The 13,597-nt window shown below is 39.1% G+C and overlaps 1 protein-coding gene across 5 annotated transcripts in view; it reads left to right on the top strand.

Annotated features, from left to right (window-relative positions):
- Nucleotides 1-152: 152 nt before the first annotated feature.
- map3k4 (mitogen-activated protein kinase kinase kinase 4) overlaps nucleotides 153-13,597 on the top strand; it is a 98,771-nt gene continuing 85,326 nt past the window's right edge. For 2 of the 5 annotated variants that reach the window (XM_034301375.2, XM_034301374.2), the window contains exons 1-2: nucleotides 526-672; nucleotides 1,867-2,125. In XM_034301375.2, coding sequence (XP_034157266.1) covers nucleotides 2,061-2,125 — 65 coding nt within the window. In that variant the 5' untranslated portion in view covers nucleotides 526-672; nucleotides 1,867-2,060. Of the gene's footprint in view, nucleotides 363-523; nucleotides 673-1,866; nucleotides 2,126-13,597 lie in introns of those variants that run through there. The other 3 variants (XM_053231146.1, XM_026942993.3, XM_053231145.1) reach the window with 3 other exon arrangements.

Below are 13,597 nucleotides of genomic sequence, written 5' to 3'. Positions count from 1 at the left end.
TGATCAGTAGAATTTAATTCCTTATTTTTAAAAGAAAACATTCAACACGTATTTTTGGGGTTAGCCTGACTGAACAGTCGCCTATCTTTAAGGTTTTCCGATGTACTGAACGAGTTGCCGTAGTAGCAATGATTGGCACTCCCTCATAGTCGTGGAAATATGGCGTCAGGGTACGCACGGCCGAGTTTGAACTCTGCAGACGGATAGTGAAACTGCATTCCGGGGACATTTAACAGATCTGTACTTGCAGAAAGCAAATGTGGAAGCGATTATTTTGTTAGGTCAGACATGTTTGAACCCATGCATAAGTAGCAAAAGTCATCGTGGCATCGGCCTGGTATGGAGCCTTCAGGACAAGGCAGGTAAGTACAGGAGAGAAGCCAGTAGATTTGTGTTCACCCAGCCGGGACCGAAATCTTGCTAAATAGTGCTCCGGGCTAACTGCTGTTAACACAACATGGTGCAATAATGCAGGCGCGCCTGCGCGATCGACTGAAAGAATCTTCCTGCCATAAAGTGATCTGAGCACAGTGCACCTAATCGAATTTTACGTGAAAGTTGGAAACTTTTTTTTTCTAAACGAAAAATTGCTATTTTTTAAATATATGCATAAATGTATTGTTTTTCGAGGGAAATTTAAAAATCGATGGAAGTGCCTGTCCTGTGAGAAAGGTAACATGCATTATCATGGTGTGGTCAGTAGGAGCTAGCTAGTTAGCAGGCAGTGACTTGTGTAGTTGAGCATGTTCTTATCACTTTTTTTCGTTGGCCTTATTTAGCTCGGTGGAATTAGAAGTAGCCTGTTTGTTTCCTGTAAAGCTGTTAATTGTTATCTAATTGCATGCAACTGTGTTAATATAAACTTTTGGTGTGTGTACATTCGTACTTTACTTTAAAACTCAAAGAAAAATGTGTAATTTGTATGTTCTTCTTACTCGACCGCTTTCGGCGGATTGCGAAAACAAGGGATCCGACAGCGGGGTTTGCTAAATGTGCCATGACTCAGAAAACCAAACGCTCGGAATGGCCTCTGGAAACGTGAACACCGTGAATCCCTTAATCTGTGGATTGCCCACAGATTGATATAGTAATTTCTGCTTTGAAACGTTGCTGTAAATTCATTGATACTGGTTCGGTTTAATGTAAATAGCTGGTGCTTGAGTGATACGTACTGTCTTTCTTGATGGTTGTGAAAAGTTTTTAAAAAAAATCTTTTGTTTACTCACACTGCCCAGCATGTTTTGCTTGTTTGCTCTTTCCTATTGTGATGCAGTGCAGAATTTCAGAACAGTTCTCATGCAAATGATTGGTTTTATTTACTCATCTAATGGGCAGTTGTGACAGGAAGCACCACCATATGAATACTTGTATGTGTTATGCCAGCCACGTAAAGCAAGGTTTATGGAATGCATGCTGCAAGAGTTGATATTCTTTCTAAAGACAGCACGACGCCACCAGTTGGGGGAAAAAACCCGCCCCCATCAGTTTTGATTATAGAAGAAATTACGACATTTTCAAGTACTGATCTTTCTCGGCTGTTTTTTTTTTTTTTTTTTTAACATTTCCTAGAGTTTTGTAAAAAGATAGAAAATACAAAATATTTACAGTAGAACTTAAGCTTGTGAATCAGCAGTTCTGGATGTGTACAATGAGCAGTCTTATGTAGTTGTATGTGTTTGCCAAATGTATTGTTATTGTTTAATTTATTGTATCAAACTTAGTATTGCCTCAGGGATAAAATGTTAAAAGTAATTAGCATTGACAGAAATCTCAATAAATACTGTGTAATGCTCGTTGGCCTGTATCAGCTTTCAATTAGTGATGGTATTTTTCCCCCTGAATATTTCCTTTTGTGTATTCTTATAGGCCCCGGAGTGAGACATCATGTCTGCTGCAACTCTTGGTGACAGAAACATGTATAGTCTATAGTGATTTTTAACAGCATGTCAGAATGTGTTTTCTGAAATGCTGCATTGTGCTGTTTAGAGTCAGAATTGGAAAACTGTAGTTTTTACCACATCCTATTGAATCAGACACCTTTCCAAGTTAACAGAAGACGGATGTGGTTACAGGCAATTAGGAGAGATAATTGGTCAGAGGAGCGTCATCTTTGCAGTCATCTTGGGTAAGCAGCTAACTATCATATCAGTGTAGTTGGCTTGCTAACAAAGAAGTCAACAGGCTTATCTTGCTAGTTAGTTACCATGCCTAATTTATATTGCTTTAACAAACCTCAAATCTACATCAAGAAGCTAATTATCTCAAGAAACTATCTATCTCAATAGCTAGAAGCTAGTTCATGCTCTTTCTGAGTAGTTGCCTCTATGAACAAAGTTTTAGTTAACTAAATGTGTCTATTGAAACACATTTCTTTCATCAGGCTACAAATGAGTTTATGGCATTTGGGTGGGCAGTGCTTCAGGATTCAGTGCCATAACATTGTCTTTCGTAAAATCTTGAACATGTGTTCACAAACAACAAGGTTGTAAGCATCAAGAGACTTGCATGCCTTAACATTCTCTCTAGTATAAGTGCTCAGTGTTTCTATGAGATATGTATTTATGTCCAGTCATTCTAGGCTAGAACAGAACTTGGCTTCATTTACCCACTGACAGGACGACAAACCATAAGGATCTTCTAGAATGAGATCTACCATTTTAAAGTGTTGAAAGGGAACCGACTAGCATGTCCTGTCTTTCAGTGGTAATCCATTTTAATGAATGGATAACACTTTCGCTAATATCAGATTCCTAAATAAAATTGTTGACAGGTTCTTCAGTCAGGTTAGAAAAGTACCGTCAGGTTGCTAGGCTACTCAGGTCTTTTTACAACCAGGTTGTGCTCATCTCTTTTTGTTTACAAGCACCAAAGAGGTCTATTGGTAATAGGGTGTGGTTAAAATAAGAAGGTAACCTTAGTGCTTCCAAGGTGGCTATGTCTATAGATTATTAATGGGAACATTTAAATTAATGGAAAGTATTCAGACCTCTTCAGTTCTTGCACACTTTATTGTGTTAAAGATAAAGCTAAGCTAAAATGAGTTAAGTTTTTTGGTCATTAATATATGCACAATAATCCATAATGTCAAAGTGAAAACATTTTTGGAAATTTTTGCAAATGTATTAATAATCAAACTGAAATATCCCATTTAGATAAGTATTCAGACCCTTGGTCTGAATTCAGTCTAAATTGAGCTCCCGTGCATCCTGTTAGCTTTGATTATCTTGAGATGTCTCTAGAACTTGACTGGTACACCTGTGGCAAGTTAAGGTGATTGGACATAATTTAGAAAGGCACGTACCTATGTGTGTATAAGGTCCCACGGTTCACAGTGCATGTTGGACCAATCAAACCATTTCTAAAGCTCCATCATTGTAAAACGAAAGAAGATTTTAACCACCAGGTCTCTTCTGGCCAAACTCAGTAACTGGGCTAGAAGGGCCTTGGTCATGGAGGGGACCAAGAACCTAATGGCCACTCTAACAGAGCTTCAGATATCCTCTGCAGATAAGACAACCTGCTGGAAGCTGCCATCAATCAGGCCTATATGGTAGGGTGGCTAGATGTAAGGCACGCCTAAGTAAAAGGCACATGGCAGGCACTTAAACGACTCTGAGTGCATGAGGACAAAGAGTCTCAGGTCTGATGAAACTTATTTAATTGTTTGGGCTAAACTACAAGTGCTGCATCTCTCAAAAACTAGGTGCTGCTCTTCAGCTGGCTAATACCGTCCTCAGCAGCAGGCATGGATTGACTGGTCAGAATGAGGCCAGGATGAATGAAGCCTAATACAGAGAGGTTCTTGAAGGAAACATGTTACAGATTGCACACAACATCAGACTCTGCTGAAGATTCAGCATGACAATTACCCAAAGCATACAGCCAAGACAACACTGGAGTAGCCTGGAGACAAGTCTCTGAATACCCTTGCGTGGACTAGCCCAAACCTTAACTTAAAGATGGCTGTTCAAAGATGCTCTCCATCCAATCTGATTGTGCTTGAGAGGGTCTTCCAGGAGGAGTAAGAGAAACTGCGCAAATGCAGGTGTGCAATGCTTGTAGAGAAGATGCAATGATGTAACTGCTGCCAGAGGTGCTTCTACAAAGAAAAGAGTAAAAAGTCTGAATACTTATCTAAATGAGAGATTTCAGTTTATGATTTTTAATAAATCGGGAAAAAAAAACCTTCTGGCTATGACAGCTGCCACTCTTCTGGAAAGGATTTCTACTTTGACTTTGAAGTGTGTCTGTGGGAATTTGTGCCCATTTAGGCAAAAGAGCATTTGTGAGGTTGGCCACTGATGTTGAATGAGAAGCACTGATGCTGGATCACAATCAACATTCCAGTTCATCCCAAAGATGTTCAGTGGAGTTGAGTTCGGGGCATTATGCAGGCAACTGGAGTTCCTGCGCATCAAACCATGTCTTTATGGACCTCATATTGGCATAGGGGCATTGTCATGCTTGAACAGGAAAGGGATTTTGCTGTTGCCATAAAATTTGGAGCATACATTGGTCAAAAATGTCTTTGTTTGCTGTAGCATAAATTTTACCCTTTACTGGAGCTAAGGCGGCCTAGCCCAACCCTGAAAAACAGCCCCAGACCATTATCCCTGTTGGCTCTATGCATTCCGGTAGGGAGCGTTCTCCTGGAATCCACCAAAGACAGATTTGTCCACCAGACTGCCAAATAGTGAAGAGTGATTCATCACTCCAGAGAACAAATTTTCACTGCTCCAGAGTCCAGTGGTGGCATGCTTTACACCACTCCACTCCACTTGTGGCAAAGATGACATCCTATGACAGTGCCACGTTTCAGTCACTGAGCTCTGTAGTATACCTCATTCTACTGCCAGTATTTTTCTATGGAGATTGCATGGCTATGTTTTTGATTTTATGCACCTGTTAGCAGTGGGTGTGGCTGAACTCAATAATTAGGAGGGGTGTACAATTACCTTTGGCCGTATAGTCTATAAAAGTGCTGTAAGTCCTCTACTGTTCTGCGTTGTTATTTTAATGTCCAAATATTCATGGACCTGAATATGCGTATGTACTATGTATATCTATGTGTGCGTGTGTGTGTTTGTCTGTCTGTGTCCCGAAACCTTGCTTGTTTACTAAGATGCCCCAAGACCAACATCTGATACCACTTGATACAATGTGCTGTAAAGCAGAATTTTGCAGTGGTATTGAACAGATGACAAGAAATGACGGCGAGCTTGATATGTTTCACGATAAATGATCAAAGCAGATTGTAAACTGTGCTTTCTGAAAATATGAAGAGTAGGATCTACAGCATCTTCTTACAAGTAACCTAATAAAACATTTTAAACATAAAACTCAGCACAAGGAGGCCATTGCTAGTGGCAGCAGCAAACACTTACTCAATATGTTGTCCTTGACAATTAGCTGCTACCTTATTCAAATCCATTTTGCTTTATTGTATTTTTCACTTGTGTGCTTGAGTGAAACTTAACCTCCATAAAAATCTATTGAAGTCACACAAGTGTACTCTTTATATGCTGTGCACTTTATTTAAAGTTATAATCTACAAAGTTGCCACGATTTTGAAAAATACGGCTGGCAGATTGCTGCAGAAAAAATAGACCTGTGAACTCTAGCAAGGTTTTTGGTCACTTTACATTCAGTCAGTTGTGTTAGCACCCTCTTTATGTCAGGTTGGCAAAAACATTTCACTAATTACCACTCCAAGCTGTATGCACTGCCATTGTTCGCTATAAGAAGTTTTAAAACATCACTACATTCACATACGCCTCCACATTAATAAAAACTAGTTCACCTTCAAAGAAGAATTAAATGGATTGAATAGATTGAATGCCTTATTTTGTATTCATCAAAATGAAGGATGACCTTCAGAATTTTCCATCAATGCTATTTTAAATCATGGGAAATTCTTGGTTAATGCAACCCCATCGCAGATACGCACTTGTAGATGTAACTTATAAATCCGCCGTTAGGATTAGGCTTATTGGAGGAGTCTAGCTCCACCACCTGGTCTTCTGGTTCTCGAGCAGGGACTCTCTTAGGGATTCTGGTAGCTATGAAATTATGCTTATTACATTAACTATTAAACATGAAACAAAAAATGAAAATTCATCCATGAAATGTCAATTCACCTACTCTTTACTGATAATTTAATACTGGATTTGAAAAACAGATTAAAGTGTAATCATTGCTGTTTGTTTGGTATTGGCAAGTACCAAAAAAATTTACTTGTACTCAGTTTGAAAAAATGGTATCAGTGTATCCTTAATTAATGTAAATTTGGGAAGTAAGGGTGTATGTGTATTTATATGTGTGTGTGTGTATATATATATATAGCTTCAAGCAGTAAATAAGGGGGCGAACGACTTTTTGGCCCCACTCCTTGGCAATGGAAGATGATCAGAAGCTTTTGGGACCATAAGCACTTGTTTCCAAGGAGATCTAGTACAATTGTTGGCAAAAAGTCAAGCTTTTGTTGAGATATTCCCTCACTTCCTGTTTGGCGACATATTCAAATTCATTTGCATGTTATGGACAAACCATCCCGTATATCAAAAATCCAAGGAACTAGTTCTTTTTGGACTGATTTCACAATGCTGTGATCCAAATTCTGTGATGATTGAACAAATTTTTCCAAGTGAAAAAACTGTTTATGAAAAAGATCAAAATGGCAGAAAATTCAGTTTGGTGGAAATTACCATCATGGTGTCCATTGAACTTAGTTTGACCCAAGGATTCAGAAGAAAGTGGAATCGTGTTTCTATGACATTGCATTGTGGTGTTATAATTGTAAACATATGTCTAAATTTGCCTTATTGGTGGTGCTAGAGGGCTTGAGTGGTGTACACCAAAATTGCTGTGAAGGTAGTTGGGACTGTCCTCTATGAATGTGCCGAATTTCATAAAAAGCATATGAAGCATTCTATGGGCTGCCACAGACACTCCATGTGAATGTATAATTATAATAGTAGTAAATATAGCCTCAAGCGTTCTGCGGGGTACAAGTACTCTTCCAATTAGTGCCCCAAGTGGCCAGTTCTTGCCAAGTTACTTAAAATAATAAAGAGACCTTAGATGAACATACTTATCTAGTTTTGTGATGATAACTCAATGCCAGTTGTAAATGCCTGCTGAAACCTGATTGGCTGAAGGTGTCAATGTTTTTGAAATAACTTATTTGCAGCACACCAAATTTCAGCTCAGTTGGAATTTTGTTTTTTGGAAAACAGCTATTTGGACATAACCTCAGCTTCCTAACAAGCTGGGACATGTGAAGAAAGAATTTCACTGTACTGTAATGTTTATGTGACAAAGTTTGCTGCTTCTAAAATAGACTGATGGCAGCCATGTTTTTAAAGTAATTAGGTCATCATCAAAAATCCAGTTCCAGACTATGACAGAGATGTGCCATACCAAATATCAGCTTGATCGGACTTACAGCTCCTGAGAACAGTTATCTAACCTTAGTTCCACCCCTATTTATGACCACACCCCAAACTTTGCATATGACCTCTAAATCTTTGTGTGCGAATAGACGCAAGCAGTCATGAGTTACAGCTGTTTGAGTAAATCAGGCTCCGCCTTGTTAGAATTGATTAACATGAGGTGGCAGTATTATTAACAAATGTCAACATGTTTTTGATAATTATTAAGTTAAATTATCAAACATTTGAGTAGGCGGAGCTAAGTGGTCCAAAAGGCACATTTTAGGGGGTAAGGAGACTGTATCATTTATTCATGTGTCCTTAGAGGGACCGTACTTTGAAATTTTGTGATAATAGCTCAGTGTTTACCCTGTCAAATGCCTGCTGAAAGCTGATTGGATGAAGGCAGCCATGTTTTTTATGTAACTGGGTCATATAGCATGTAATGATGAATAAATAGTGCCTTTCTTTCAGAGTGGTTTCTTATGGAGCCTTTCTTTCTTATGGAGTGTTAGGGGCCCTGTTAAGTAGGTATGGACAATATGATAATACAATAGGGGTGTAACAAAATACTAGCTTTCACGATACTAGCTTGACCATTCATGATTCACTTCGATTCTCAGAATTTTTTTTAACAAAATTTGAATAAAGAAAAATCATGACTTGAAAAGACTTTTTTTTCCCCTGAATTCCTAAACAATGCAAAACACTGCATATTATCTGTATATAAATAAAAAATTGCTATGAACAGAGGTTTGTTATAAACAAAATGTACTACACCATATCGTAAAAATAAATAAATTTATAAATTGTCACAAAAATTTTATTGATTACAGGGAATATGATCAATTGAAACATAATTAGTTCCGTAGCAGTGCCTGTGGTGTCATTTTACAGGGAATATGATCAATTGAAACATAATTAGTTCCGTAGCAGTGCCTATGGTGTCATACCACTCCAAATTTGGCTTAAATGCCCAACTTCCACGGCATCAATCTTGGGCACTGTAGATCACAGCGGCATGGGGCTGGTATCATTTAAAAGCTACTGAAGAGGTCTTTTTAACAGTTATAACGAGGTTTTGTAACCATATAACCTATAATGTGTGTTGAAGCTGTCTATGATGTGATCTATTGTGATCCCGAGCTATCTATATATTTTAATGCTGTGGGTTGTGCAGATTGGGACCTCTGGGGTTCAAACAGTTCAATTGCATTAGATGCATAATTAATAAACTCTCATATACACACTGTGAATCGCACATTTCTATGTTGCACATCACAGTTTTGCATCGCTATGCATTGTCACAATGTATTGTTACACCCCTTGCTCTTGTCCTGTAATGGTTTAAGAAGATATTCACGGTACACAAAGTGCAAGCATGGGCACCAGCAAGATTAGCTATGACAGCATAACTAATAGGGAGAGCCAGAAGGTAACACAGACATGAGGGCATCCTGGGACATAAAGCGGCCAGCCACTCCACCATCAACAAACCAGAGTGAATGCGTGAGGGTGGGGGTGACAGCAGCTTCCATATTCTTTTACTTTTTATTAATGGATTTAATGGTGCGCCACAGGATGTTTTTAAATAAGAAAAACCTTGATACTTGTTCCAGAAATGTGTTGATAGCTGTTGTCAAGTTAACATAGGCATAGCTTACCGTTCAGTGAAGGGAGCTGATCGCTGTGTAGCACAGTCTGTAAGGATTGATAGGTCTCTGTCTTGGACACAGAGAGTTCTTGCTGTCAGTAGCAGTAGTTGCTAGCAATTCATGACCGTAGCTCTGACAAAGAGAGTAATGGATACACTTACCGAGGTGGGAGAAGAGGCAGACACAACTTTGGAGGACAGAAAAAATAAGTACCTCCGCCCGTGGTCACAAGCAGCACAGGATAGCTCGGAACTCTATATGTAGCGCCAGCAATTAGCGCCAGTGAGCAGGTAAAGGGAGTGAAAGTAATGGTGCAGTTGGTATTAATAGCAAATACATCATCACAGTCATTTCATTACTTTGTGGGAGGTCTTGGCATGGTGCACACAAGGGCACATCCAGATATCCCAAAAATTCAAGCCCAGAGCAAGGCTTTGACGTAAAGTGAGTCATATGCTCAGTGATGGTAGGAACCACCATATGTTTAATGAACATTAAAGAACCTGGAACACTATAAATTAATAGATAATGCATAATAAAGTAAATGCAGCAATAATTGTCAATAATAATTACAAATTATTGAGTGTCACCAATGACAGGAAATGAATACAAACTTTTTAGTGGGATATATTAGGCATCAAATGAACAGTCAGTTCTCAACGTAGATGTCTTGGACGCAGGAAAAATGGTCAAACATAAGGATCCAAGTGAGAAGGGCCAAATTGTGATGGCTAGATGGCTGAGTCAGAGCATCTCCAAAATGGAAGGTTCAAGGAAGGACAACTGGTGAACCAGCGACAGGGTCATGGGCACCCAAGGCTCATTGTTGTGCATGGGATGCAAAGGCTAGCCCATCTGGTCTGATCCCACAGAAGAGCTACTGTAGCACAAATTGCTAAAAAAAAAAAAAAAGTTAATGCTGGCTATGATGGTGTCAGAATACATAGTGCATCGCAGCTTACTGTGTATGGGGCTGCGTAGCCGCGTACCAGTCAGAGTGCCCATGCTGACCGGTGTCCACCACTGAAAGCGCCTACGGTGGGCACGTAAGCATCCGAACTGTACAGTGGAGCAATGGAAGAAGGTGGCCTGGTCTGATGAATCACATTTACTTTTTCATCATATGGATGGCTGGGTGCATGTGTGTTGATTACCTGGGGAAGAGATGGTACCAGGATACACTATGGGAAGGGGGCAAGTGTGATGCTCTGGGCAATGTTCTGTTGAGAAACCTTGGGTCCTGGCATTTAAGTGGATGTTACCACCTACCAAAACATTGTTGCATACCAAGTACACCTCTTCATGGCAATAGTATTCCCTAATAGCAGTGGCCTCTTTCAGTGGGATAATGCGCCCTGCCACACTGCAAAAATTGTTCAGAAATGGTTTGAGGAACAAGACAAAGCATTTGGCCATGTGCTGGACAAACAAGTCCCATCTCACAACTTAGAGGACTTAAAGGGTCTGCTGCTAAGGTCTTGGTGCCAGATACCACAGCACAGTTTCAGAGGTCTTGTGGAGTCTATGCCTCAACGGGTCAGAGCTGTTTTGGCCGCACAAGGGGGAACTACACAATATTAGGCAGGTGGCTGGTTGGTGTATAATTTCATTTAAAAACAATTTTATGCAAGGTCACCTTTTATGCAAGGTTATACTCACCTTTTTTTCCCTGCTAGTAGTTGAGTCATTAGTGTGGACGTTAGCTAGTTAACTAGTAGGTAAAAATCAGAAACCATCTGGTCCTAAGGTAAGTTACGTTCAGACTGGAGGATTATTGAGAAGCTGACTCAGTAAACTGAATGGAACAACTGTAATCCAATGTGTTGTATATTATTGTTTTTCTCATTTATTAATCAGATATGTTATGCATATTTATGCTATTGAGTGTCATTTTGTTTGGATTTTGCTAGTTATCCTTTAGTTAATAAGTTTAGAGACAGTATCTCCTACTTCCCAATTAAAGGAGATGAGATGCACTGAAAAAAAATGCCTCAAAATGACCTCAAAGGCTTGCTTAATAAATAAAGTTATGATAGATAGGCTTTGTGTCTTCACAGAAGCAGTTTAGCGCCCCAGTTTTTTCATTGTCTGGTACAGTGTCCTAAGGAGTTTTGTTGTAATGCTGAGCAAAGAATGGACATTTTGACCAGGGTACAGTCTTTTTTCCCCAAACTTGTCAGCTGTCCTGCAGCAGTAGACTTCAGGGTCTGTGTATTTTTTGTACTTTTTCATGTAAGTAACAGAAATTCAAAAATAAAACATGAATGATAATTTGGTTCATTGCCAAAAAATTTAAAGGCAACTTGTGTTTCTTTCCTCCTTCTTGCTCCCACCTATATCTGCCAGGGCTTTGAAGTCTTCAGACCAGTTGATGCTGGCTGTTCCATGATCTTGGCTGAAGGCTAAGGGTGACCATGCTTTTGCAGTGGCTGCACAGAGGTTGTGGGACAGCCTCCCACTGGTCATCAGATATGGCCCCTCTGTTATAGTTTTTAAATCAAGACTAAACACACACTTTTACAAATTAGCATTTTAATCTGTTTTTGGTTTTGACACATTTCCTTTTTTCTCTCTTTTATGTTTTTTCTTTAATTTAAGGTCCTGGGGTAATATCCTATTTTACAGGTGCTGCACTGTGATTTTATTTCCTTCCGATTTGGTGTTTTCTCCCTCCTCCTTTGAGAAAATTGCAGGCCTACTGTTGAGTAAAATTACCTACTGTTTTTCGCCAAACACAGTGTCCATCTTATAATGGCCTTTTTTTTTTAAGATGTTGCCTCACATTGGAAAAAACGATGTTTGACTGCTGATACTTACCTTATATAGTCTCGTATTGCACGTGTCAGTGACCCTCCCCCAAATATTAAAACAATTCCCGATTTGTAAAAATGAAGAGGCACTTATATGTATATAGAGGCAACTATATACTTGGTCTGGGTGGTAAAAGCTTGATCACACACTCTACCTGGGAATGCATTTTCAGGAGGAGAAAGAGAATAAAATAATTAAGAAATGTGTGATCTGATTAAAGGGGCCCTTATAATGGCAGCTACAGGTATAAAGCATTACTTTACTTTATGTTCACATATGCACTATATCATCAACTTTAATTTTCTATAAATAATAAATATTCAGTGTCTCTTTTCTACTCCAGTAGAGTAAGTGACTTGGAGTACTGTCATAATTATCTTCAGAAACCCTTCCATCTCTGGAAGGGTTTGCGAGGCTGATGTTCACTTTTTATCTTAATCTTAAAAGGTCTAGTATTCACGATCTTGTGCCTGTAGCTGGTGCCATGATGCACATTAATATCACTTATACGAGTCCAGGGGTGGGTGATATGACAATTTTAGATAGTGAATGATTAAAGTATCTCCATCATCTGTTTTTATAGAGAGATCACATGTAACATGGATATGAACCAGACTTTACTAGTCCACTAGTTTGCTAGATCACCTTGCATGCTGACACACACCAATAAGAACCAAGTAACTTACTAACAAGTGGATTCATACAATATAGAGTTGTACAAGTCGATAGAAAGTTCAATGCTTTTTCAATATTACAATGTGGCTAACGATTTGGTTCTGTAACATTTGATGCTTTCAATACTGTACATAGTCTGAGGAACTGAATCTGTATTCTGAATAAGCGAATAAAACTTTGCATGGGAAGTTGACTTGGACATACGAGTTGAAGTTGACACACACAAGCCAGCTGGCTCAAGTAACGAGAAGGCAATAACCTAGCAAGCATGGCTGCACCAAAACCGAAAGATGTTCTCTTGCATTAGCAGCTTCTGGAAAAATATGGGCTCAAGGAGTGAAGCGTAGACATATTTTGCCTTCGTTAATGATGAAGAAGGGCAGCAACAGACACGACAAAACCAGTATGCAAAAGGTGTTATGAATCCCTCCACTTCAAAACAGCCAACACCAGCAACTTGGCTAAACATTTGGCCAACAAATTACTGATTAGTGAAAATGTTCTGGTGATAATTTAACTGTTTTTGTGTGTCGGGATAAGCTATCTAGCAGGTAGTGGGCTAAGTTTAAGAGGTAAAATATTAGTGTTTAAAACAGAGCAGCTGATGTACAGCTTAACCTCATATTATGAATGTACGCACTCTTTATTTTCCTTACTCAAAACTCAACTTCCACCACTCCTTCGAGTTCATCCAGTCAGGCCATTACATCTGTGCTAGACAGGCATACAAAATATGGCAAAGACTCCAAAGAAGCCCAAAGACTAAACAGAACTGTAACTGCATGGACCCAGTGCCTATACAGTATATATGTCTCCAAATATGTAGTAAATTCAGTGCAAGAACGTCACCAAACAGTCTTAGGTGTAGTACCAATACTGGAACACAGCTTCATTGCTTATGGGAATGTGCATAGGTACCAATGTTCTGGCTGAAGTTATGTGAAATTAAAAAAAAAAAAACTTCAGTCTTAATGGACCTCAAACCCACAACATTATTTTGAAGTATACCTTTTCTATAGGAGTTTT

This window comes from Pangasianodon hypophthalmus, chromosome 28, assembly GCF_027358585.1.
Source record: "Pangasianodon hypophthalmus isolate fPanHyp1 chromosome 28, fPanHyp1.pri, whole genome shotgun sequence".
Lineage (NCBI taxonomy): Eukaryota > Metazoa > Chordata > Actinopteri > Siluriformes > Pangasiidae > Pangasianodon > Pangasianodon hypophthalmus.
This window is presented reverse-complemented; position numbering and strand designations above follow the sequence as displayed.